General features: G+C 32.2%; 1 protein-coding gene across 28 annotated transcripts in view; it reads right to left on the reverse strand.

Annotated features, from left to right (window-relative positions):
* The window catches only part of tay (tay bridge kinase), a 366,957-nt gene that overhangs the window by 147,271 nt on the left and 192,052 nt on the right, over positions 1-27,634 (reverse strand). For 20 of the 28 annotated variants that reach the window (XM_076418166.1, XM_076418149.1, XM_076418101.1 and 17 more), the window contains one exon: positions 25,441-25,485. The exons of the other annotated variants lie outside the window; for them this stretch is intronic. In XM_076418166.1, the coding sequence (XP_076274281.1) occupies positions 25,441-25,485 (45 nt within the window). The remainder of the gene's footprint in view (positions 1-25,440; positions 25,486-27,634) is intronic. 28 annotated transcript variants of the gene reach the window in all.

The raw sequence follows: 27,634 nt of genomic DNA on the forward strand, positions 1-27,634 counted from the left end.
CAATCCTTGATGGTTGATCTTCCTGCGACAGTGTTCGGAAACTCGGCATCAAGACAAGTTTTTGCTTCAGCTGTATTTTTCCCTTTAAAAAGCAATATTTTATTAACACGCGAAATTCCTTTTTATTAATTTTTTTCACAATAACAAAAGTTGCTTCACTCAAAATGCTATAATTCACAAAGTAATGATCCGACAGCTGTCAAATTTATATACGCATCTTTTGAGGGTTATGACTAACTAAAAAACATATGGATTTAATTGTAGTAGCGCCATCTATGCTTCAGGCCGGGGACTTTTCAATTGACCTGTTATATAAATCTATTTGACAGAAATATGAGCAATGAACATCTAGCTGACTCTTTAAAAGTAAACTCTGACTGTACTAGGAACCCTAACGAACATAATTTAACATCTTCTTCATTCCATATTTAATTTTTTGACGGACATGCTACCCGCTGATGATGAGCCAAGAAGCTAGTTTACAATCGAAACAGTCGCTAGTTTCTTGACTATCGACTGTTTCGATTGTTTTCAGCCGGTAATTCCGAACCCTAAACAAGATTGTTTGTATTTTAGTTGTGTTTAGGCAGCAGTATCAAAATCTGACACAGAGATGACTATGTTTAGTTTATTATTTAAATGGAAATACTATATATTCGAAAGTTCATTGGAAATACTATATATAAACACCAAATAGGACCAAAACAGGTCTTGTGAGGGGCCGACTGAAAGATTTCACGATAGTTACTTAATTATTCTTAACCTGTAGTTAAATTATTTAACCACAGGTTACAATACTAAGTATAATTCAATTTCAACCGGTCATCTTAGACCTCGACCGAGTTTAATTAATGAAGCTCCGAAAGATACACTTATGTCACTCCGCTCGAACCGGACAAGAAAAAAGACTTAATTAAAACAATTAGGTAGCAATCTCGGCGTCGTTTTCATTACCACTAACCAAATCAATTTGCTGCCGAGCGATAAATCATGTTATTAAATCTATTTAAACCGGAGCCGGCCTGGAAATTAAACCGGCCCCAAGATAAGAAGATTGTATTTCAAGAGCCTCGATTAATAATTATTATGTGGCCTTTTTTACATACGTGTGATATCGTTAGCGTATTCCTCTCCTAGCCGAGATATAAATCGGAGATTAGTCGATATTAGTTAATTAAAATGCTTGAATCCTCGTAATTAACGATGGACAAATGGAATGATTCGGTTAATTGAAACATGTAACGGGGCTTATTGAAACCAGATTACTATGTAGAGGAATTCGGTTTTACATTTTAATCATTCTGTACAAATACTATACAAATTATATCTTAAATTAACTGTTATTAATTAACTAACTATAGATATGTCCATTGTTTTATATATAATGAATGTCTTTGGGTTCTGCAAATACTAATAGATAACAAGCATTATTGGATGAAGATTAGTGCCAAAAGTAAAATATTTCTTCAAACTGAACAATTTCATATTATTTAATTCCCAATTCCTCAACTAAAATCAGAAATACTTTCGCATATATCTCGATGGTAGAGTAAACTAAACTGAAAAGATCACATTAGACGAAGAGCACATCAGAACAGATCAGATTTAAAATCAAAGAAGTGTACTGCTTAATCTGAAAATACACTCAACTTGACCTCAAATTAAAAAGTTTGCTTTATCAGTGAATTATTAACCCTATTTGAACTTTGGGGTGTAAACAGGGAGATGTACTGAAACATTAAACTGACTAATCATCCAGCATCGCCAAAAACAGAGTTCATCGTTTAATTACCAATACTAATCGCTACGTAACCAACAAAGAACTACACGATGACCTTAAATTAAACGGATTTACGAGGTGGTCCAAGATTTTCGCGTAAAACATGAAAGTTATTAAATTGCAGCAACCAGACCAAACCACACGATCTTGTATGGTGTATAAGTATGCTCTCTTAACTTTAGCTTAAATAGTAATTAATGAATCTATAAATTATACTAAGCATGTCTAATGTAAGATGTAATGAAAAAAATTGAACTATTTAAAAATAGACTCCAAAGAAATTATTTTATATGGATTGTAGTTAAGACCCATTGATCACCAATATATTTGTACTAAATATTTCCCAATACGAACTATAGAAAATAAGAAATATAATAGAAAGAATACAATATTACATGAAATAGCTTGGAGGTGAGAGTACATTTGTCGCTTTTTTTGATGATATTGAATAAGATAAGCTAAGAAAGAGCTTAATAGCTTAATAAAGAGTGCTCTTAATTTCAAATTAATCTCAAACCGATCAGACTCCAAAGATATTCGTCTAAATACAAAGTCATACATTTTGTAAAGGTTCATTTTCATAAGACATAAAACCGAATTGAAAATGGAAATTTGATACGGAAGGATGATCTTGAACATCTTCAATTGATCCAATGATTAATTTTCATAAAACTGTCGCCAACAAAGGTGATTTAATTTGGAAAAGTTGCCATGGGGACATGGAATGAATGCTTAAACAACGTTGAGGCCAAACTCAGAAAAGAAATGCTTATGCTTATTATGCTTAAAATGACGAATAAATGGGATATTATACAATTAATAATTAGTTAAATCTTGGTAGTATTGCAAAAAGGTTTTTATTTATCAAAATTATCGGGACTATAATTGAGGCTGACGTGAAGGCTCAGAACTATAACATAAAACTATAAAAAAATTGGATCTGTATAGAGAAGCCTCACACTATATTTCAAACAAATTATTTCGGTAGAACTTGAGAAAAGCGTCTTTGAAGTTTTGTTTTTAGATGTATCATTAAAAAATATCTCCAAAAATAATTTAAATGAAAAAATGAAATGAAAAAATTAATTTAAATAATCTTGAAGGGCTAAACTTTGAATATATATATGAAAAAAATCGATTTCTGAATTTTTTTAGACTAGAATGCAGCTTTAATCTTTTGAAGTTTGAGGTATTAATACTCAGTGACCTTAACTTCTGTCTAAATTTAGAGTAATTAAAAACATTCCGCTAATATCAAGAAATTACTTAATATAATTTCAAAACAATTACGTAACGTTAAATTTTGACTCAGAATTGTACATACGATTTAATCTAAGGCCAAGTAAAATATCCGTCCGAAAAAAAAACAATGAGCCAAACGACCAGCGAAATATTTTGATTACACAAAACGACTATTTAAAACACGCGAGTGGCCGATCGAATGTATTTCGAAATGGAATTTTGGCGGCGATCCAGCGAACGAGCCAAGTTTACGCCTCGGGACTGTCTGTTATTTGACATTTTCGAAATACTTGCGCTTTTTCACGTTCATAAAACGATTCATATTTCGTTGGCACGACATCTTTATAACACTCAAATTATCTCAATCAATTCGACAAAAAAATACCCATAGATATTCCCTCTCTCAATTCCTGATAAATTCTTTACGACAACTGATTTTTTTATATCTATATTAAAATGTTGGTGCAATACGAATTGCAAATATTATAAAAAATGAAAATGTACCAGTAAAACTAATAAAAAATAGTAAAATATTAATAAGGATGATTCGTTCTTTTATTAAAATTTTGTATGCGACATTTACATATTTCATCGTATTGAGAATTTTATACATAAAATAAGTTAGTTTAGTTTTATTGATTTTAATCACGTCAACCTCTTGGATTTTTTAGTGACTGAACCTACAGTTTAACGTGGGCTTCGAACCACGGTCCTCGGCACTAAGCCTACCGACTGTCGAGTGACCAACTTTAGAAATAAGCCCAGAAGACATCCGGTCTTACCCAGCCTGGTTACTGGCGTGCCTGAGATTATTTTCCTTGTCAGATTTTACACACTTGCCTAGAGCAATCACAAATATTAAACAGTCGCAAACATAAATTTTACGACCATGCCCCAGCAAGATTCGAACCCGCCGAAACTATCGCAACAGTAGGAAGACCGTCCTGTCGCCTTTACCACTGCGGCACCAAGCCGGCACACATGAAATAATAGTTTTCTGTTTAGTTTTTTAGACTCCAGTTGATCATGGAACGTTCAAAATTGCATTTTCAACATTTACTACTCTCGTTGTTTGATTTGGAGAAATCTGCTGCCTAAGCCAATCAACCACTGTCAGAAACTTATCGAAATGCTGCTCCGTTATATACTCCGTTATATTGTCGGTTTTGGTTTCAACAATTTAAAAGATGTGATTTTGATGTCAATGAAAAGAAAGGCCTGGAGAAGCAAAAATATTATGGATCATAACCTGACTCAAAACTCCCAAAGAATTTTCAGGCAGCTGAGCCATGATAAAAAATGAGAAATGGATGCATTACAGCAAACCCAAGTGCAAAACCTCATGGGTTAGTCTAAGAAAGAGAATATTTATGGCTCAAAGTAGTATATATAGTACCGTATTACTAGCTGGTAAAACATAAACAAGTTATTACAACAACAGGTATCTACTGACGTTAATTGAATGATTTCTTGTTGCAACAAAGACCAACAATAAAGAACGGCAGACGCAGAATCATCGTCTTTCATGGCAACGCTCGACCACAAGTTGCAAGAGTTATGGAAATATAAGGATACGTTGTAGCTGCTTCAATGGGAAATCCCGCCGCACTCATTAGATATAGAGTCTTCTGATTACCACTTGTTCAGACGATTTATTATTTGAATAAAACTTTTTATTTCATTGAAATACATTTTAGAAATTTTATGCCGACAGAGCAAATACATACTTATGTTTGAGGTTAAAGGTTTCTTGCCAGATGTAGTAAATACAAGCTACGAAATAATTTTTATTTTCAAGATGTTTTAAATTATATTCTTCATTTTATATATTAAGATCTAGTTAAACCGCTTAGGTAGGTCCTGAACAACGGTCTGCAGTGTTAGCTTACCTGACACCCTGATTATTGGCATGTGATATGTGCCTTGTCAGATTTTATAGGCTTGTTGATACAGATTTGCAGAAGCAAATTAAAAACAATGTTCTGGGCGGTTTTCTTTTGTTGATAATTACTGACTTTAATTAATTGGTTTTATATATTAATTAAATTTATATTATAAGTCAAATAAAGAGAAAATTTAAAAAATAATAAGCTATAATTTGTAGGTAAAAACTAAGTTAAAGCTGTATTGCAAAAAATCACTAAACGTTCCTGAGAATTACATAACGAGATAAAACACAAAAAACGTGGTACCAAGAATATGTAAGCAAAAAAAAAGTAGTGTTCACGGATAATCTATACGTCAATTGAATTTAACGAGGGCGTCAAAAAAAGACACTGACGCATTATTAAACGAACAAAAAATCTAAACATCTTTTTTTTTTTCGTTTACTAGAATGACCAGCTAGAACTAAATGGTCTTCGGCTGATGTCGCTTCAGGTTAGGGATATGATTGTTTTGCGGGCGACAGAGACCCTGGGTTACGACTGGGACTGTCGTAGTTTGTTTACTACCGGGGTTTGTGGACGGGTAGGGATTTTATTACGGTGTTATCGTGTTCTAAGGTTCTTTTGGAAAATCTCACACTGAGCGTGTTTATGAAATTTTTCACAAACGGGATGCCTGATTCGAGGTGTGTATTGACGTTCCTCATAAACCATGGGGCTCTGAGTAACGCACGGACTTTTCTGGATTGGAACACTTGGAGTAGTTCAAGTTGTCTCTCCGAGACATACTTGTTTAGCTTAACATAGTTGTTTAGCTTTAAATATTAGACCGTGGTACCATACTGGGTCAAAAGCTTTGGAGACATCCAAGAATATGGCTCCTCTTTTCGACCTTTTATCATTGCCTGATGGGTAGTTGCTGCGACGCGGGGAGCTTAATAGGCATGAATATTTAGCACGGAAACCGAACTGTTCGTTCGGGATTATGTGATGTGCGTCTGTGAAATCGTTTAAGGCGTTCAATATCGCTTTTTCGGCAAGTTTGGAGAGTGAACTAATCAAGCTGATAGCCCTGTAGTCAGAAAGGCTAGACTTGACTTTTTTGGAATAACAGCGACAAGCGCATCTTTCCAGGACTTAGGGAAATAATTTAACCTCAGGATGGAGTTGATAATGTTGACAAGTTCAGATAGTTGCTTCCTGGTGAGGCTTTTTAGATGGTTTATTGTTATACAATCTGGGCCTGGAGCTTTTTTGGAGGACGGACGTTTTAAGGATAACTGAAGGTCTCTGGGAGAGACTATGCTCTTCAGAAGATGAACTGACTGGAAATCTTTCCTCTTTAGAGAGGGGATAGTGTCATTTATGATGGATAATGTCTGTTGGGGTGGGCCCAGAGATGGATTGCATTTCATTTGATTCTCGAACGCGTTAGCGAGGAGCTCGGCTTTTTCTGGAAGGCGATATCCGTAGAGGAATCAGACTTCAGAGGGGGGATTGCAACATATATTTCATTAAAATCTTGTGATAGGGCTTTCGTAAAATTTTCGAAAAAAATGATCAAATAAACTAATTATATATTTGACAAATCTATAATGTTCCCCCGGAAAAAAACATATTGGAAAAAGCGGAAAAATATACCGTACCAAATTCGCTTTTACGAAAAAATAAATTAACATTTAACCTGAGTTTTACGGCAACCCGCAGCCGATCGCGAGCGTAATAGAATTAACAAAATCGTTTAAAAAAACCAGTCGGTTTTGTGACGAAAATCGATTTACAGAATGAAACTGAATTACAAACGTTATTTAAAACGCCGAGTTTTTTCTGTTCCGACGACAAATTAGCGGACAACGATGAGTTTTTTCGAAAAAAAAAAAGTTAATTGCTTTTAAGCAACAACAGCGATCTATAAAAAGCACGTCAATATGGCGGAGTAGATAGAATAACTGGAACGCGAGTGAACAAATATTTAGGTAATTAAATAATGAAATCAAAATTAAATGTAATTTGTATCATGATTTAATGCGAAACATTAAAATTAAAACAGTTAAATGAATATTAACAGTGTCTCCTTTTACCAACTATGGGTTTATCTGGACTGTGTCTAAAGTTTAACGTGGGCTCCGAACCACGGTCCTCAGCATTAAGCCTACCGACTGGCGAGTGACCAACTTTAGAATAAATTTTAAACAATCACAAACATAAATTTACGACAATGTCCCAGCAGGATTCGAACCTGCGGCTATCGCAACAGCAGGAGGACCGTCCCATCGCCTTTACCACTGCGCCACCAAGCCGGATTATACATTTTATTGTATAAAATAATTGAATTGAATATTAACTTCTAACGTAGATTAATACGTTAAAAATGATGGATAAACTTAAACTTACTAATTTTTATCGGACGACCTCCTGCATGCCAACAACACAACTTATATATAACACATCATTTGACTTATTCCTCACTACTACTCAAGTCATCTTAGAATCAATTTATTACTCAATTTTGAAAGTTATATTACGTCAATACTTTTTTTGTTATATTCTATAATTACTTGAAAGTACAATTTAACTGTTACTGTTTTACTATTTTTACGTATTCCAGTTAAGCACTTCTAATATCTTTTAAATTATTTTTTTATTCATTATATAAATTACTTGGAAACAATAAAAGAACGTTTAAAAATACAACGACTTGGTGTATAGATAAATCTTAAATTGTTCTATTGAAATTATTGTTGTTGAATTAATGGGTATAGAAAAAAATAATGAAATATTGTGTTCTATAGACATATATGTATATTATGTGAAATAATATGATTACAACAATTTGGTTTCATTAGATCTTAAACTTAAAAACTCCTTTTTCAGGCTGAGATAATTCAAAAATGATGAATCAAAACTTGAACTATCAATACAACTTTTTTATATAAATCCTTTATTTAAAACTAGAAACCTGGCTTAATTTGACTCAAGATACTTATAATATTAATTAAGAAAATAAGAAAATATATTATTATAATAAATAAATTCACTCTTCTGTTAAAGCCTATTATTATTTGACAATATATCACAATATGACCAATTCTCTACCTAGAAAACATGAAAATTAACCAGACTTCCAGGTCAATTCGAAGAATAACAACAATTTAACCAATTAATGTTACGTCAAAAATGTTAAGTAAAATATGTGGCTTTTTACGGTAGACAATCTCAAGCATTAATTATTTAAGTAGTAAAACCGTAATAGTTCCACAAGATCCAATAAGAATAATAATAACACATTTGCAATATTATACAGAGGACTGAATACAAACTTCCTTAAATTGGTCGACACCCCATTAATTATTGATACTCAAATGTTACTGAGTGGTAGATTTAATAGGCTATTCGAAATGATATCAGTTTTAAATTGATATTCCCGTCACTGAGCAGTAATAATAAACACATCAAGAAATAAATGAAGAGAAATACCGATGTGATATACATACTGAAGTGAATGAAGATAGCGACTGTAGTAGAGAATTTTGAACATCAAATTTGCCTACTATAAATAATAAAAAAAACCTGAAGAAGTTAATTAAAATATAATCTTCATAAAAAATCCCGTTCTAGCGAGATATACGGTTCCAAGCGATGTGTTTGACGGGATCACCGCTGAAGCCAAATATTTATACCGGCTATAAAAATAATCCAACGTCATATAAAAGCAAATCATCGTGTAACGTAGAGTTCTAATTTATATTTCCCTCGCCACCCGATGTATGAATATAAAACCGCGCGTGGGTTTGTGATAGATGAACAATCAGCCATCAAAAACGAATCGTTATTTAAAAGGTATTCATATCAATTACGAATATTTTTAAACCCATAAAATAATTATTTTACACACAATGAAACTGTTCGATTATACACAAAGACGATTTGAAACATGTACAGTAAGACAAGAAACGAATCAGTGAGTTCTCTAGATTGAAATATGAATGTACTGTTCGTGTTTCGGATATTATAACGAAAAAAAATTTGGGTAACTGACGACCTTAAGAAAGATTAGTCAAATGGGTAATGGATTAATTATGACAACTTCTCAACCAACAAGAAATATCTAAAGTAATGTCATTTTTCTATAAAATTAACGCTAAACTAATATAATTAAAAATATAATATGGAAGTCAAAAGGTTGAAAGGATTAAAAGTTTGTATTTTATATTTTAACTAAAATTATAATTCTAGTAACTGTCATTTGATAGACGATGGACACCAACGTGTCTTGACGTTTACGAATTATATTGAAAATATTTTCAAAATTAGTGTTCATCAAACCTTTAAAGTTTTTAAGTTTATGGTAAATATTTTAGTTCTTGAAATTGGTGGTTTAAGTATGGTAAGACTTAATGGGAAAGATACATAACATAACAATAGTTTTCAGTTATCACAATAAGTTAAAAAGTGTTATATCAGTAAGTTTGGTACATAAGTTCAGAAGTAGATGGCAGATCACACGGAAAGAAAAAAAAACTGGAAATATATATTAAAACAATCACTGAAGAATATCTGAATGGAATAGTTGTATCACAAATATATCAGAAAACAAAACAAAAAATTAATAAACTATATCCATTACTGCGTCTTAAAAGAGTGACACAGCAGGAAACGAATCTGTCTCGCTCTCTTTTCTTGTCTTTTTATCTCATTGTCCCAAGTCTATTTATAACGACGGGTATAGCCTTTTCGAAATCGAAAGCTTAAATATGGAAGTAGAGGTAATTAAGAAACCAGTTTAGAGCAAGGTGTTATTTTTATATCTTCGGAAGCATGTTCGGGAATGTAAACGACTGCCGAAGAGCACTCGAAGACACTTCGGCTCGAGACTTTGAAATCATTCCGTTTTACTTCTTGTTGTTATATCGGCTTTGTCGGTGTTTCAGGGCACGTATTTATTATCCAATATGTTGAATTTTGACAACAGCCTCTGTTAAAAACAACTCACATTGAATATTAACTATTTATTGTTGGTAATTTTAATTAAGATATCATAGCAATAATGTTATATATTATTGATAAATTACAATAATGGAGCATCATTTTGTTCACGTTTAAACTGTAATAGTTCTAGACTTTTCAATGAGAATAACAATATAGAATTGGTAATATTTTACTGAGGACTGAATATAAACTTCCTTAAATTAGTGGACACAGTATCAATTATTGATGATCGAGTATTTCTGACTGGTAAATTTAATGGGTATTTGTTTCGTTCTTGTTGAAAAACAATAATAAAGACATCGAGAAACTAATTAACATGCATAATGATCTGATAAAGAGTAGATTGAAGGGAATGAAGGTAATTTGATTATTGCTCGGTGTTGTCTTCGATGACGAAACTATTCATTCTTCAATTTAAAATATTTTAGCAACAATGTTATATTATTATTGATAAATTACAATAATGGAGCCTCATTTTGTTCACGTTTAAACTGTAATAGTTGTAGACTCTTCAACGAGAATAATAATAAAGAATTGGTACTATTTTATCTGAGGACTGAATACAAACTTCCTTAAATTAGTGGACACAGTATCAATTATTGATGATCGAGTATTCCTGACTAGTAAATTTAATGGGTACTTGTTTCGGTTCTTGTTGAAAAAGAATAAACAAGACACCGAGAAAGTAATTAACAGGCATAATGATCTGATAAGCAGCAGATTGAAGGGGGCCAACATAATTTGATCCATTGCTCGGTGTTGTCTTCGGTGGAGAAAACATTCATTGTTTGCAATTGTGAAAAATATTGGGATAATATATGAATCGGTCTTTTATTTAAATTATCATAGCAACAATGTTATATTATTATTGATAAATTACAATAATGGAGCCTCATTTTGTTCACGTTTAAACTGTAATAGTTGTAGACTCTTCGACGAGAATAATAATAAAGAATTGGTACTATTTTACCTGAGGACTGAATACAAACTTCTTTAAATTAGTGGACACAGTATCAATTATTGATTATCGAGTATTTCTGACTAGTAAATTTAATGGGTATTTGTTTCGGTCTTGTTGAAAAAGAATAAACAAGACACCGAGAAAGTAATTAACAGGCATAATGATCTGATAAGCAGCAGATTGAAGGGGGCCAACATCATTTGATCCATTGCTCGGTGTTGTCTTCGATGGAGAAAACATTCATTGTTTGCAATTGTGAAAAATATTGGGATAATATATGAATCATTCTTTTATTTAAATTATCATAGCAACAATGTTATATTATTGTTGACAAATTACAATAATTCCGCCTCATTTAGTTCAAATTCAAAATTGTAATAGATCTGGACTCCTCAGCGGGGATAATAACTGAGGACTGAATACAAACTTCCTTAAATTAGTGGACACACTATCAATTATTGATGATCGAGTATTTCTGACTAGTAAATTTAATGGATATTTGTTTCGTTCTCGTTGGGCAACAATAACAAAGACACCGAGAAACTAATTAACAGGCATAATGATCTGATAAACAGCAGATTGAAGGGAACCAAGATAATTTGATGCATTGCTCGGTGTTGTCTTCGATGGAGATAATAATGAGCGTTATTGATGGACCTGTTTTAAATTTTAAATCATACATGATCTCGCGTTAATTTTTTCGGAGCAATGACACTAACCTCTCGAAGTTAGCAATACGGGTAACTTACAAGACCTTGTCAGGACACGACGACGAAAATATTTTCGTTATAATCCCAACGCTGCAGTGACAGGAAACTGGTCACTAGTTTAATTTTTAATCGATCTCGTCGGCACTCGTTCACCTCATTTGCAATTCCGCAGCTTAATCAAACACACTGCTCCAATCACTATTGTTATCCAAGCGCGCAACACCACCGCTGCACAAAATCAATGAAAAATTATTCGCCGCCGATTTTTTCGCAGATATTCCTCGCGTTCTCCCAACTCTTTTCTCGTCCTCCTCGCGAGTTCGTTCGATCGAACGGACGGCGATTCCCGGTGGGATGATTCGCGGCGTCCGGGCAATAAGACGGGAGACGACGAATCGAAATTATGCACCGGTCCGTCCGAGGGGGTGCCAGGTCGCGTAAGAAAATGTGCAGCAACAATGGTTCGAGCCGATCGGGGGAGATCGTAATGAATCGGTCGCGTTCGGCACACGAACTCGACACCACATCGGTCTTACGACGACTGAACGGGCGAGAGAACCGGCGACCTGGGCCGAACGGTGGAAAGCGGCACTGTAGTCGAGCGGGATTGCGCCAGCCAAAGGTCGATTACGACAATCGGGTTTCTATCATTGTCGGAGAGGATAAAGAGCATAATAGCGAAGTGGGTCGTGTAAATAATAAAAAAACAGGCCGGTAGTAAATGATATATATCGATATACAATTAAGAGATCACTCGAATCTAAGCGAAAGCTTGCATTAATATTTATATATGGGGTAATTTTAGAGTTATAGAACTTTCAATAGGGTTAATTGTTAGCTGGCAGAAAATTAAAGAGACGTAAATAGAGAACAAAACTGTCGAATCTTAAATGAAAACAATTCTCCATAAATTAAGTTGGTATTCTATTACCTCAAAATTAATTATGTACGGTGTAGGTGGCAAGTGAATGCATCATCTGTTTTGATTTCCTTGTAAATTATTTTCAAAATATAAAGATCAATAGCTTTTTTACATCTATCTGACTCTAAATAAACATCCTTTACGTACTAATGTTTATAAAAAAGTATATCATATGAATATCCTTCAAATGTTATTCATAAAACTAAACAGAATAATATTATCTGTTATTCAAATTGTGACGTTGCAATTTAAACAAAACCAAAATAAATCAATTTATACATATCACTTTATTTATTATTTATATGTATTAGAAACAATGAATAAATATAAAGCCGGTGTGGTTACAAACAGACCGTAAGCTCCCAGCTTCTTCAGCTTGAAAATAACGACGGGAGCTACAGAAAGTTCAAAAAATAGGACTAAACGTGATAAAACGAGACAAATAAAACAAAATTTTGGGGTGTTTAAAATTGAAATATTATAAATATTAAAAATTCAAAATCTAATCTAATTTACGTTTCCATATTTCTTCAAAACATTAAAGGCCAGCTTCCGTTAATGTAAAAATTGCATGTACAGTTACCACAAACAAATCATTATACTAACATAAAAATAATAAAAAAGAACAAAATTATGGTTTCAATATGTTCAATAAATTTAAATATATTATATCGAGATTACTATAAATAAAAATAAAGAAATTGTAAACAAAACACTCAATAATAAAGCTACGTTGCTTCTCCTTCATCTCATGGAAATCAGAAAATTGGAAATTCTGAATCAAATATTATACCGATTATATTACACATCAAACAAAATAGCGATATTTTACAAAAAAAAATATCGATATTTTTAAAGAAGAATAAACATACTGATATATCGGCACTAAAAATATCAATATTCTTTAAATATTTTAAAAAGTAGCAATATTTTTAATAAACATTTAACCAAAATTAGCTAGACTTTTAAAATTAAGTACCAATGTTTTATAATGTTTAAGAAATATATTTAGCCGGCTTGGTGGCGCAGTGGTAAAGGCGATGGGACGGTCCTCCTACTGTTGCGATAGCCGCGGGTTCGAATCATGCTGGGGCATGGTCGTAAATTTATGTTTGTGGTTGTTTAAAATTCGTGAATGTTCTAGACAAGAGTGTAAAATCCGACAAGGAAAATGATCCCAGTCATGCCAGTAATCAGGCTGGGTAAGATCGGATGTCTTCTGGGATGATTTCTGAAAGTTGGTCACTCGTCAATCGGTAGGCTTAATGCCGAGGATCGCGGTTCGGTGCCCACGTTAAACTTTAGGCCCAGTCATATATATAAAAACTATATAAAATTATATAAAAATATATATAAAAAAAGTTTAATCCAAGAGATGAAATGGATTTGATTAGCTTTAAAATATTAAACTTACAGAAGAATGATATTATTATTCAAACCAATAAAATAACGCAGACCATATGTTCTTCATCAAGCATGTGCCAGAAGAAGCAAAAAATTGCTTAACATAGATCTTAAATTGATAAAATTGAATTATATCATCGAATATTTCATTTCATTCATTTTGTTGCTAAAATTATCATCACAAGGTCTGATTAAACAGATCATAGAAAAAAAAAACTTTTATGGCTTAGGAAAGATTAATAATATCAATATAAATAAAATGTATAAAGATACAACAAATGTACAATTCAGTTTATTTTTGGATTTAATAAATCAGATCATTGCGAAGTACTTTTACATCAAAAGTACAATATTTTTAGCATTATCCCATCTATAAATAGACACAATAACCTTATAAGGTCAAAGCAACAAAGAGCAGTACAATAATTACACTAGATCAATATTTAAATGAACATTAACGATATCAAATTTATCTCTAAACATGATACTATTGACAAAGCTAACAAAAATATTTATTAATACTACATCTTAACTATCACTTACCGGCACTATTATTCCGTCACCGCAACATCACTATTATTAAAACGTAATTACCGTGGTGTGATTCTCAATGCTAAATTTTATTTTCTTAGTTTTGTTGTAATGTGCAAAATCCGCTCGACTAAAGACGCGGAAAATGTCCGCGAGCACAGAAAACAAACGCGAAAAAGAGATGCAAAGATTCCCCTGCGGGAGTATAGATGGCGCGATAAGGCACGGTGTTCCAGTTCCGGAAAACCGAAAGAAGGAACCTGGGACTACTGGCGTTCGATGTTGAACCGCGTGACGTATTCGGGTTTCGAGACGGACGATGTTTTGTCGGTTTTTTTTTCATGGTCCCAACGAATAAATACTTAAATTTAATCTTATTCGATCGGGCTTTTAATGGCATAACGTGAATACGGTTTTTTCACGCAAACATAGATGTCTCTGACAACATAATTCGTTTTAACATGGTTTCTTGTAAACGTGGATTGTTTTGACAGCATGTTGAAATTTTCAATTACGTTCAATAAACAATATTAATTATTATATCTGTTTTTTTACAATTACATAACTCTAATATAGATTAACAATATATACTGAAGGAAATTTGGTAGAAAAAAATTAAAAACTAAGAAAGTGTGCTAATCGTCTTAAACCGTCAAAAACATTATTATAGTTAGGTTTATTTTTCTGAATATTACTCGGAATTTTAATATTTTAATTTCCAAAGAAAATATTTTTCGGATAAATCCCAATACTTACAAGGTTCTTGATGCTTAAAAAAACTTTTAACTGTGCATATAAATATTTGCATTTAGTAACTCCCACGTATCTATTTTGAATGATTTAGATGAAGCTGAAAGTTGCGGCATATAACCTGATATAATAAAATGTGTTATATATAGTACATAATTAGATTGTTAATGTGTACAGCTATTTTTCGATAAAAAAATATTGATTCTTCACTAACCAACGCTTAATAGGTTGGTTCTATAATATTGGGAAGTGTTTTATGAAATAAAATCATTTCCACAGTAATTTTATTACACGAATGTGATGTTAAACGAATATCCAAATTAAAATGTTTTGCATACATTTTGGAAAATTGCTTAGCAGCTCTACAATTTTTCATTCATTCACCAAAAACTGAATAAACGTCATCAATTTATAAAAAAAAACAATAAGTTCATTTGATTTTCGTGGTTGTTTTGTATACAAAACATAACATTTAATAAAAAGAGCAATTGAATTAAAAATAAAAAAGGGAAAATATTATATTAAACATCACCATATAGGATTTCTTGGAGGAAAATAAACAGTACAAGTACCTCTATTATAGTGAAGCCTTGATAAAAAAAAATTGAAGAAACTAGAATAATTCCTTCCGGTTTCTAACTTTCTAGCTTTTTTCTAACTGTGATATTGCTACGGTTGCTATTTACAAAAATATTATCTATCTACATTGATCCTTATTTATTTGTTTAGTATTAATATGTTATATTTAATCATATTTATATTGTATCAGTAACAAACATAATAGGCCTATAAGTTAATTTTAAAGGACGTTTTAATATGAAGCTTTATTGTGAAAAATCGCTACAATTTATTTGGAGACTATCCACGAATCGTCCCATTTTTTGATATTTTCAAAAGAAGTGAACCGCATCTGAGACAAGTCACAATTCGTACATAGGAATAAGTAATCAGAAGAAGCAAAGTCTGGAGAATACGGCGGGTGGTATACTACTTGGCATTTAATGTTTCCAAGTTTATTTTCACCAGTTCTGAAACATGTTTGTTGGGATATCAACACTAAATTTCGAAAGAGATATGAATCCAGCAGTAGACAATAATTCCACGGTAGCAATTTGCTCATTTTGTATATTAATCCCAAATGCCATACCCGGTCAAAAGTTTGCGAGACGTTTAGGAATATTGCCGGCCAATATTTCTTTTGTTCATTTAAAATTTAAAATCTGTACTTGCCCATCAGATACCCTGTACATATCAAGTTAAATTGATACTGAAAGATAAAATTTTAAGATTATATTAATTAGCACCTGCAGCCAACCGTTCGAATTCGAGACGCGGTAAAACGGCGATGGGTGTCGATACAATTTTGGTTACAGTACGTTTAATGGCCAATCGTTGTTCGAGACTTTAAAGACTGTTTTATCGCGCAGAATTTATTATCCGCCAGTTGTTAAAGCGTTGTTAGTGTCCGTAAAAAAAGTATACGACGGCGCTATTAGAGCAATAAAAGGTCGTTTTTAACGTCACAATCCCGGCCATATTCGATAATAAAGATTTATGATTGACGGGTCGACGTTTTCGATGGCGAATATTCCATCGACACCAGCGATATCCCGCACAATGTCGGACCTATTACGCGGCGAACGACCCCCGTAACGGGCCTTATCTCTTTGCGGTTATGAGGATGGTACAACATGGAGGGGCGGTGAGAGGGGAAAAACTGTTAGCGCGTAAACGGACGAGATGGCTCTTTTACGACTTGCCGTTAAAATTGAAAACAGGGTCTTGTTTTTTTTACTCGTTTCGCTTTCGCAATTTCTTCCACAGTGGTGTAGGCTTTGAGAACATAAAGAATCTCTAACGTAAAAGAATAATATATAATCAAATCAAGTTCAGTCCATTTACTTAAATATCAAGGAAACCCGAAAGATATCGGGAGAATGTTTCAGAAATGCCATAAATAAAAATAAAGTAAGCTTACTTGGAAAGGGAAGAAACTATTTTAACCATATATATTTTTACTTAGAAAAATAATTTTAAAACCCATGATTTACTAAATCATGATGAAGGCTCTGCATCAAGCAAAATTTATTAATACCGACCACAAGAGAGAATTTAGAGAGGAGGCATCAATAGTATTGAACATAACGATAAAGGTTAATAAAATAACTAAAATATGAATATTTGTTAGATGGCTTTAAAGTAGATGCTACGCTACTTATAACAAATCAAAATCAAAAACCTATTGATGCATCATAATGCTTTTTGGAGCTGTTAAAGAGAAGTTAAATCAAAAAAAAGTCTTAGTTAAAACAGATATTTATTGAAAGTTATGTTACACCACAAGAACTAATTGAGGAAATAAGTCATCGTACCAGCGTTCAGCATTCTGAAGGAATACTAGTACATTATAACATATCTATAACATATTTACTTCTAGCTCTTACATAACAGGTCAATTAAAAAGTCCCCTGCCTAACACATAGATGGCGCCACTAGAATTAAATCCATATGTTTTTTAGTTAAACCCTCAAAAGATGCGTGTATAAATTTGACAGCTGTCGGATCATTAGTTTGTGAACTATAGCATTTTGAGTGAAGCAAATTTTGTTATTGTGAACAAAAAAATGGATAAACAGGAATTTCGCCTGTTGATAAAATATTGCTTCTTGAAGGCAAAAAAAATACAGTTGAAGCAAAAACTTGGCTTGATGCCGAGTTTCCGGACACTGCGCCATGAAAATCAACCATCAAGGATTGGTATGCTAAGTTTAGACGTGGTGAAATGAGCACCGAAGACGGTGAACGCAGTGGACGACCAAAAGATGTTGTTACCGACGAAAACATTTAAAAAATTCACAAACACACACACACACACACACACACACCCTTTTGATTTTGAATGACCGTAAATTGAAATTGAATGAAATAGCAGACACTCTAAATATATCAACTGAACGTGTACATCATATCATTATATATTATATTAGAGACAACATCATATATCTTTATATATGATATGACATGATAAAATACCGTTAGTATTTGCTTTATCTTATACTCCTTTACTGACCTTGAAATTTAACTACACTTTAAGATTTTTTTCCAAATCTTTTATAGAAAAATTATTTAAAACATAAGAAAACGGTAAAAACATTAAGCAACTTAAAAGTAAATTTGGCAACTAAAGTTATATAACAAAACAGCCAATGAAGTTTGTAAAAATGTAAAATTCGTTTTAAACTCGGACCAGACATTTCCTTCTAGCATTCCCTCATTTTATTCTAGCTAAAAAGAGATAAAATGCTGCCCGATGCATCGGAACATGGAACTGAATTAGTTCATAAAATTCGATTTGGATTATAAAGAAAGCAATAAGGACATAATAATTAAAAGTTAAACAGGCAAACATTGTAAACCAAAACTCAAATATAATGCGATAACACTGACGTGCGACGTGCTGACGTCATAAATTTTGATGACGTACATCGGCTATTTCATTGGAAGGGCTGTAGCATACATACAATTAAACTTAAGACTTAAATATACAACATTAAAAATTCCTAGTCAAATATCAAACATCACGTTTTACTGAAATTATACACACACATTTTATATAAAAACAAAACAATAATTAATAAAGTTTCATGACAGTTAATTTAAAAATCCTCTTAAAATGAAACGCGATTTTACGTCAATTACCATCTCATACTAATGAATATCAATTGCCTAGCGTCGTCTACCCATGTCGCAATGTAAAAATAGCCCAACTAATATCAATTAGTCAACCGAAAAACAAAACCAACAAAGTTAAAAGCATAATCCTTACAAGATAAACAAGCAGTATCACCGCGGCAATAAAATATACATTTTATTTTGAAATTCTCCACTGTCTGAGTCGAAATATATTGAAACGTATTCGTATTTGCGGTATTTCTTAATCTATTTAACCGAGACTCTGCCAAAATGTATTTGTATCCATCGTGTTGTCAACGGCAATAAACCTCCAGCGGAATACACTTTTAAATCGATTGTTATTGAATACATAAAATGTTTACACGTGGAAAGGCTATTCATTTTCATGACATTCATCTATTTTCACCTGTTTTTTATTTCGCGGCACGCGGTGATTTATCGTTATTTGATTTATAAGATAAAATTGGAATTGTGAAAAAAAAACAATGTTTCAAAATAAAAACTTTGGTAATTTAAACGAGAAAATATTATCGCATTTTTTCAAGGTTTATTGTATTCGAATTGGGGCAATGAAAAGTGTTTTCAGTTTTTTTTATCTTATTCCAGATTGACCTGCTAGAACCAAATGGTCTTTTGCTGATGTCGGTTCGGATTCGGGATAAAGACATTTTGCGGACGACCCTGGAGTACCACTGGGATTGTCGTAATTTGTTTAATCACCGGGGCTTGAGGATGGGTAGAGATTTGACCAAGTTGTATTCGTGTTCTAAGGCGCCAAGGGAGAACCAAGTTTGTGAAGCTTTTCGAACAGGATGCCTGATTCGAGGTGAGTGTTCACGTTCCTTATAAACCATTAAGAATATTATCATTTGTAGGAATTTGAATGAAGAAGTTTTAACATTCAAAACGCTTGAACGAACATTGAGTGAATTAGAAAATTGAAAAAGTGAATAAAAAAAGACCCAATAAGATAACACAAATGCAGTCAAAATTATTTTATTATTTATCAACCAAAATGTTGTCCCTTTTACTTTATTACACTAATAAATAATCTTGAAAATAAAGTTCCAAAATGCTGCCCTACTAATATATTGTTATTTATAATCGTACTACAAACATAACATAAAACCATATATATTAAAAATAAATCTAGGTAAGCATAAATTCGGCATTTAAGCCAGAACGTTAAAAATCGAATGAAGCTACTAGGTCCGAAAATGGTAATTGAAAGTACACAACTGAAACTGTCGATAGTAAAAAGTAGTCAAATCAGTTGGGCTGAAAATAGAGACTAAAACAGTTGATGGTAAAAAGTAGTAAATTATTAACCAATCGATAGTTCCCAACGCTAGTTTATATGGCGAGAAAATATGGAATCTATTATTATAAAATCGCAACTAGAATATATAAGTTATAAAACATTGTAGATTTTTTCTCGACAATGATAGATTTCCTACAAACAGAGAGATAATTTTTGATAGATACATCGGTTTAATAACATGAAAATCAAATGAAAAATAATGACAAATATACTCTTCGTTACGCCAGCTGAACTCGTATGTTAAGAAATAAAACACAATCATCCAATTTGTCGTATGCCGAAACATCATCCAAATATGAAACGAGAAAGCAGAAAACAAATCAATTTTTCACTCACGCAACTGCTGCTGCATATTCAGGAACCGGGAGGGTGGCCTGAGGTCCCCGCCACCCATTTCGCCGTCGAACTTATTGTCGTAGACGCGCCGTAATATAGCGAGAATTTTCCATTTTAGATCAAAGAACCGCTCGGTTCCGCGCTAAATGAAACGTTATTTATAAAAGCGACGAGAGCTATTCGAACGTCGTTCGAATTCGTCCTGCGAGAACGATGAAATTCGCCAGCAAATTCGATTCGAACGTAGAAGCATCAACGAGGATTACCTGGGCGAGACCAATAACGATAAAATTTCCGGTTATAGTGGCTGAAGTGAAGGTATTGACGTGTCCTTTTTTTATTAGTTACGGGACCTATCATTTTTCAACATACGGAAGAAGTGATATATATTGGCATCGTGTGTACTACGTTCAATATTGATATCGCAGGATGAATTAATGCACATCCATCTGGTGCTGTACATCGGTTTTGAAATATATCAAAGAAAATGTTGATCGAAAATAAATTGTATAACATTCCTTTTTTTTTGGTTAAAATTTGTTATAAATAAATCTTATATAAATTATTTTCATTATACTGCTATAGAAAAATTACTCTGTTTCGTTAACTAATTTTTGAGTAGTTTCTTTTAACAAATAATACCAATTATGTATTTGTAAATACATAAAATCAGAAATAAAATATTTGCCATTTTCAGAATATCAAATAAATTTATTTTCTAATTAATTAAATAAAATGGATAACAACGCCAAGAATCTCAAAGTCATATTGTTTTCGATCCAGTGTGAGATTAAATTCAAAAGCATCTGAACGACATCAAAATTTAAACTAAAGTGGTAATTGTACACCCATTCCTATATTTATCGTGTCGGCTACCTCACTCAACTTCACAATACCATTTTCCAAAATTATTTCAATGTTTTCGGAATTAACTGCTGACTCTTTGGACGATCAGAACTTCCAGCATCATATTCCAGAACTGTAACGATAATAGATTTATCTGGTGTAGAGGCTAGGCCCAATAGCTTTTATCAAATCACCATGGCTTCAAAACAACCTTCCCCATTAAAAGTTCTTGAATTTAAACAACTGGAACTTGTAAACTCGTAACTCGTAAGAATTGACGTTGAAAATATTGACATGTTAGAAGGTCAGTCAGTCATGTAAAATGCGTGTCAGACCGATTGAGCAGTGTGCTACATAACAATTGTCGAATCCAACAGGTCAATGATATTTCTCTATATATATAAAATGAAATTATTGATAAAATATTGCTTTCTGAAGGGAAAAAATACAGTTGAAGGAAAAACTTGGCTTGATGCCGAGTTTGCGGATACTGTCCCAGGAAAATCAACCATCAAGGATTGGTATGCTAAATGTAGACGTGGTGAAATGATCACCGAAGACCCCCAAAAGGGGTTGTTACCGACGAAAACATTTTAAAAATCCACAAAAAGATTTTGAATGATCACTTTGAGCTCACTTTTGACCAAAAACAACGACGAGTTGATGATTCGGAGCAGTGTTTGAAGATGATGAGTGTAATAAACGCGAGATTTAGTGTCGATATGTGAAAATGGATGAAACGTGGCTCCATCATTTTACTCCGAAGTCTAATCGACAGTCATCCGAGTGGACTGCATACGATGAACCCGTTCCAAAGCGTGGGAAAACGCAACAGTCGGCTGGCAAGTTTATGGCGTCTGTATTTTGGGCGCATGGAATAATTTTCATTGACTACCTTGAAAAAGGAAGGACCATCAACACGACTATTACATAACGTTATTAGACCATTTAAAGGATGAAATCGCCGAAAAACGGCCGCATTTGAAGAAAAAGAAAGTGCTGTTTTACCAACAGAATGCACGGTGTCACAAGTTAATGAAAACGATGGCAAAAATTCATGAATTGGGCTTCGAATTGCTTCCTCATCCGCCGTATTCTCCAGATCTGACCCTCAGCGACTATTTCCTGCTCTCAGACCTGAGAGTGCTCGCTGGGAAGAAATTTTCGTCGAATAAAGAGGTGATCGCCGAAACTAAGGCCTATTTTGAACCAAAGGACAAATCGTACTAATCGTACTACTAAAAAATGTGTTTTAATTGACCTGTTATACATATTTATTAACAAGTTACTGAACATTTTTGTTCAATAGAGGTGTCTAAAACCAATATTCACTGCAATTCAAATTAAAATACTGCAATTTCAATATTCGACGTATTCTAAGAAAAAAAATTATATGGTTTATTCCCTTGTAGAACTTGAATTCCCAGGAAATATTCGAATGTTACGACAATCGAGCTGTAAGTTTTCTAAAAATAAAATATATTATATGTAAATGAATTGAATTAATTCTATTGTTTCGTTAACTATTTTCACAGAAATGTAGACAAAAATCTTAAGGGCTAATCTATATTCGTATACTTAAGATAATGAGCATCAATTATCATATGCATTTAAATGTAAAATAAATTACTACATAGTCCGTTCAATAAAACAGTGAACTTATGTCATCTACGTTTATGACCTCAAAATGTCGCATCAATTTTGAGTTTTACTTCATTTTGGCTTTGACATATAACCAAATTCTAATTTAAATAAAGTCATGAAACAAAAGAAATTATCAAATATAATTTATTTTAAGTAATAAGCAGAAAATTGAAAATTGAATTGAATTTTATAAGCTCCAATTGTTATCACTAATGTTTTGAATAATTGTGCAGACGTTTGACAACCAGGAGAATTTTATAGGCTGATTCGGTTACATGTTTGAACATAGCAGCTAGCATTGTATCTCTTTTTAAATAAAATCAAATTAGAAATAAAATATTGTCTGATTTTAAAATAAATTTACAATTTTCGATGGGCAATACATTCGACATCTTGTTGACGTGAGAAGTTCACTGTTATTTTGAATAGACTATATACATAATACACATATACCGTATATGCACCGTAACTATATATCTAATACATTATGGAAGTACTTCTTTTAACTAATAAATAAACCTTATTTCATGATACTACATTCTGTTTATAAAAAATATATTTAACACAATATCACAGCAGTAGGATGTGTATAGTTCTCAATTAAAATCAATTAACAATAATAAATTTGGAAAAAAAACAGATACTTGTTAAAATTCGCTAAAAACAATGATATCAGCAGTATCAAAAAATAAATTTAGAACAACAAAAAATAAATTACATGTAACTTTGTTCAACTATATCGCTATATCCATTAATTACTTATTACATCAAAATTAAAGTGTATAAAGTTTTAAAATAATATTGTACCAAGCAATGCAATTAGAAATTCCCTTTAATTTAATATATTGCCTACTTTCACATGTCTGATGAAAATAACAGTTTTAATGAATGCTATATTAATTAATATATTACATCACATCGAACTTTATTTCTTCTTCTACAACACGATAATTTATTAATTCCTGTACGTTGAAAAACGACGAGAGCAATTTATAAAACTATTTGTAACCTCTTTAATATGCAGCAATTAATTAAATTGATATATTAATTGGATGTAATTTTATGATGTAGCTATTTATAATAAGTTTAAGTTGTATCATTTTATTAGGATTTAATACAACACTTCTGTGTATTAAAAATGAGAAAAATAATATAAGGTGCAATAAAAGTAATTTGTAAAAGATATAATTTTAAATATAAAAATTTGGTACACATTACATTTGATAAAAATGTATTATAGAACGCTAAATTTAATGAAATAATAATTTATTGTTATTTTATTCCAAATCATCCAATTGCAAAAGGTTTGGAAGGACTGAAAATAATACTCTCTCCGTCTGATTAGCATCATATGATTTCTACGTGTTCAAAAACTACTATCCAGCTATTTATACAAATAATGATTGAAACTAGAGTTGGGCGCTATCGAGTGAAAATAGTACGACTAGTCGATAGTAAAAAAACTAGCAACTGAAACTACTGACTTTTTTTCTATTCAGTGATAACGGGTATAGAGAGGAAAGGACGGAGATAATTGTTTGATTGCCTGGGTTGTACAGATCAGTTAATGTTAAATAATTCTAAATTGGCAAGTGGCAGTGTGGAAAAAGGAATAAAATAATCATCCCATATATTTATTCGGACTTTTATAATCGGAAAGTAGCAATAATACAATATAATAAAGGTAAATGGTTTATCTCTATTTCATTTCAACTCACCTTTCCTAATTTCTTTTCTACCGTGCTTTAAGGCAGACGGAAATGTACATATTTATTATCGAACTTTCTTTGAGAAAAAAAAAGGAATTAGATAATTGCTGTAATGTATTACCTTAAACTACAACAGTTTCATTTTGAATGATGTAAATTATTTTCATATTTTATATATTTGACTTGATTGTGAAGAGTGGTGTAATGGCCTAAATATTTTTATCAATTACGTATCTAAATAATAAGATATATTTTATTATTACGAATATTATTATTCGTTGAAACTTAAATGAAAGAAGTCTTAACATTCAAAATGCTTGACTTAGACATGGAATCAAGAAAGGCATTCAGAGACTTAGATAATCAAAAAAGACCGAATAGTTGACAAGCTAACATAAATGGAGTCAAAATCATTTTTCTATTTATCGATCAAAATGTTGCTATTTTTACCTCAATTATATTTTTACCTTATTACATGCAAATCTATATGAGCATAAATTCGACACATTCTTTTTAAGGTCGCAACTGAAAGTAGTTGATTGAATCTGTCAATAGTGAAAAAGCAGCAAAATCATTCGGACCGAAAATAGCAACGGAAAAAGACGATAGCAAAAAGTAGTCAATTACTAAACAGTCGATAGTTCCCAACTCTAGTTAAAACCACCTATTGTAATACGATATAAAATAGAAACATATAAAAATATAAACAACCTTACCTCTAAAACAGAATCTATATGGTGCCTTTTAACTATACCACATACCTGAAAAAAAAAGAAATCGTTAGAAAACATTGAAACAGAAGCGTAAACGGCAATTATTTTATCTCTCAATTGACACCCTTTACTTTCACATAATCGCCTTGTTTACTTGGCAATCATTAAGTGTCGCCGACCAGCAATCACCATCAGATTCTAACCCCGACACTCTTTGGTCCATCTTCACCGCAAATCAGAGCAAATATTTGCCAGTGGATTCACGCTGAGCCGCTAACGAGCCACCAATTATTTTCAACAAGCGTCGAACGTTATGAGAAGAAAACGTCCAATATTTAGTATTTACTTGGATCATTAGGTGTAATCAAAGGAATTTTTTTATTGTTATTGCACAAATTGATTATTAAAACATTGTAAATGCGTTAAAAACAGGACAAATTGACACAAATCTATCAGATATTGATAGAAAGGAAAAAAAGTGTATTCAAAAATACATTTCAGACATTATGAGGGCTATGTAATAAGTACCTAATCTATATTAAATATAGTGTTGTTAGTTTTTAATTTTTGAGATTTTATCATAAAATATCTGTTTTGAAAAATTAGAAATGATCAGATTAAATTAAGCTTCATGAAATTAATACATCTCCAATAATCAGTTAAATATCTCGATAAAAACAATGCCGTATAACAAGTAAGGTAAATTACACTCTATGGTAACTTCAAGAACGATTATTTCGTTAAACAATTATAGTGAAAGTACCTTAAATTACAAAGGCTGTGGTTAAACTACTGATAATAAAATTCAAAAGACTGTTGAACGATATTAAAGACAATCTAGGACTAATTATTGAATACATTTGACGAAATATGAATTTAACACAGCACATCAGACACCAAAAAATTACCGATCAGATAAAATACAAATCGTAGCACAAGCTAAAATGTTAAGTATTAGTTGCTTAGAACTTATAACAGTACTAGTAATAATACAATAAAAGCAAATTGAGCGCTAAAGCACAAATATTAAAATATTATTAACAAAAAAAATTTAACTGACTTCACAAAATAAATAAGGAACTAACTAAAAACTAAAATATAATCAAACTTAGATTTTTGACACACAAAAAACATTTCAAAATAAAATATGTATATAATAATAGTTGTAATAACTAAATAAAAATAAACAAAAACATTATTTAACCTATTTATTACAGGTTTTTATACTCTACTATATAGCAGATCAATTGAAAAGTCCCCGGTCTGACACATAGATGGCGTTACTAGAATTAAATGTGTAGGAATGTTAGTCTGGTCGGTCAGTCGAAATGTGTGGATGTCGATGTCGACTCACTACTATTTTTGGAAGGAATTTGCACGAGAACTAAAAACACTGGTTGAAGAAATACTTGTTTATTTCGTTATTGAATGATACATGTGGTCCACGAGAGAATGGACAGGATATTAGGTTAAGGTAAAGGAAGTACGGTAGCGCTGTGGAAGTACTGTTACAAGGGGGTAGAGAAAAGAAAAGAGAAGAGAGCGAGACGTCGTCGTGATGGTCTTTTATAGCCTGGAACTTTATGGTACCAATTCACCGGCGTTGCCAGCCTTTGAACTCGCTGTAGGTGAACGCGTGGTGACCTAAAGTGTCGTGGCGGTCGCCACAAATGATATAAAAAAATAATTTAAAGAAATCCATATGTTTCTTAGTTAGCCCTAACCCTCTAAAGATGTGTATTCATTCATGATGTGGATCATTAGTTAATGTGAATTATAGCATTTTGAGTGAAACGAATTTTGTTATTGTGGAGGGTCGCTATAATCAGTGTATCACCCCTGAAGGGAATTATGTTGAATAAAAAAAATTATTTTGCAAAAAAAATGTGTTTTACTATGGTAGGCCGGGGACTTTTCAATTGACCTGTTAAGTGCAGCCATTGAACAAGTAAGAATTATTTTAGGTTTAGGAGAATAATTAGACATTCATTAAATATGAATAGGAATATTCAATGTTCTTTTTGCGTTCATTTTGAGCGTTTCTGTAATAATATTTAAATGATTGTCGCATTATTCAAGAGATTATTCACGCAAAACAATTTCAGTTAAATGGCTGCCGCGTCTGTCTTGGCAGCGATTCATTTTCTTAAACCAAATATGCGGTACATTGTCGATTGTTTGAAACTGTATTTTACGA

The sequence above is a fragment of the Rhynchophorus ferrugineus genome, unplaced genomic scaffold (genome assembly GCF_030347505.1).
Source record: "Rhynchophorus ferrugineus isolate W39M unplaced genomic scaffold, kcgeb_rfMv2 rfM1, whole genome shotgun sequence".
In the NCBI taxonomy this organism is placed as follows: domain Eukaryota; kingdom Metazoa; phylum Arthropoda; class Insecta; order Coleoptera; family Curculionidae; genus Rhynchophorus; species Rhynchophorus ferrugineus.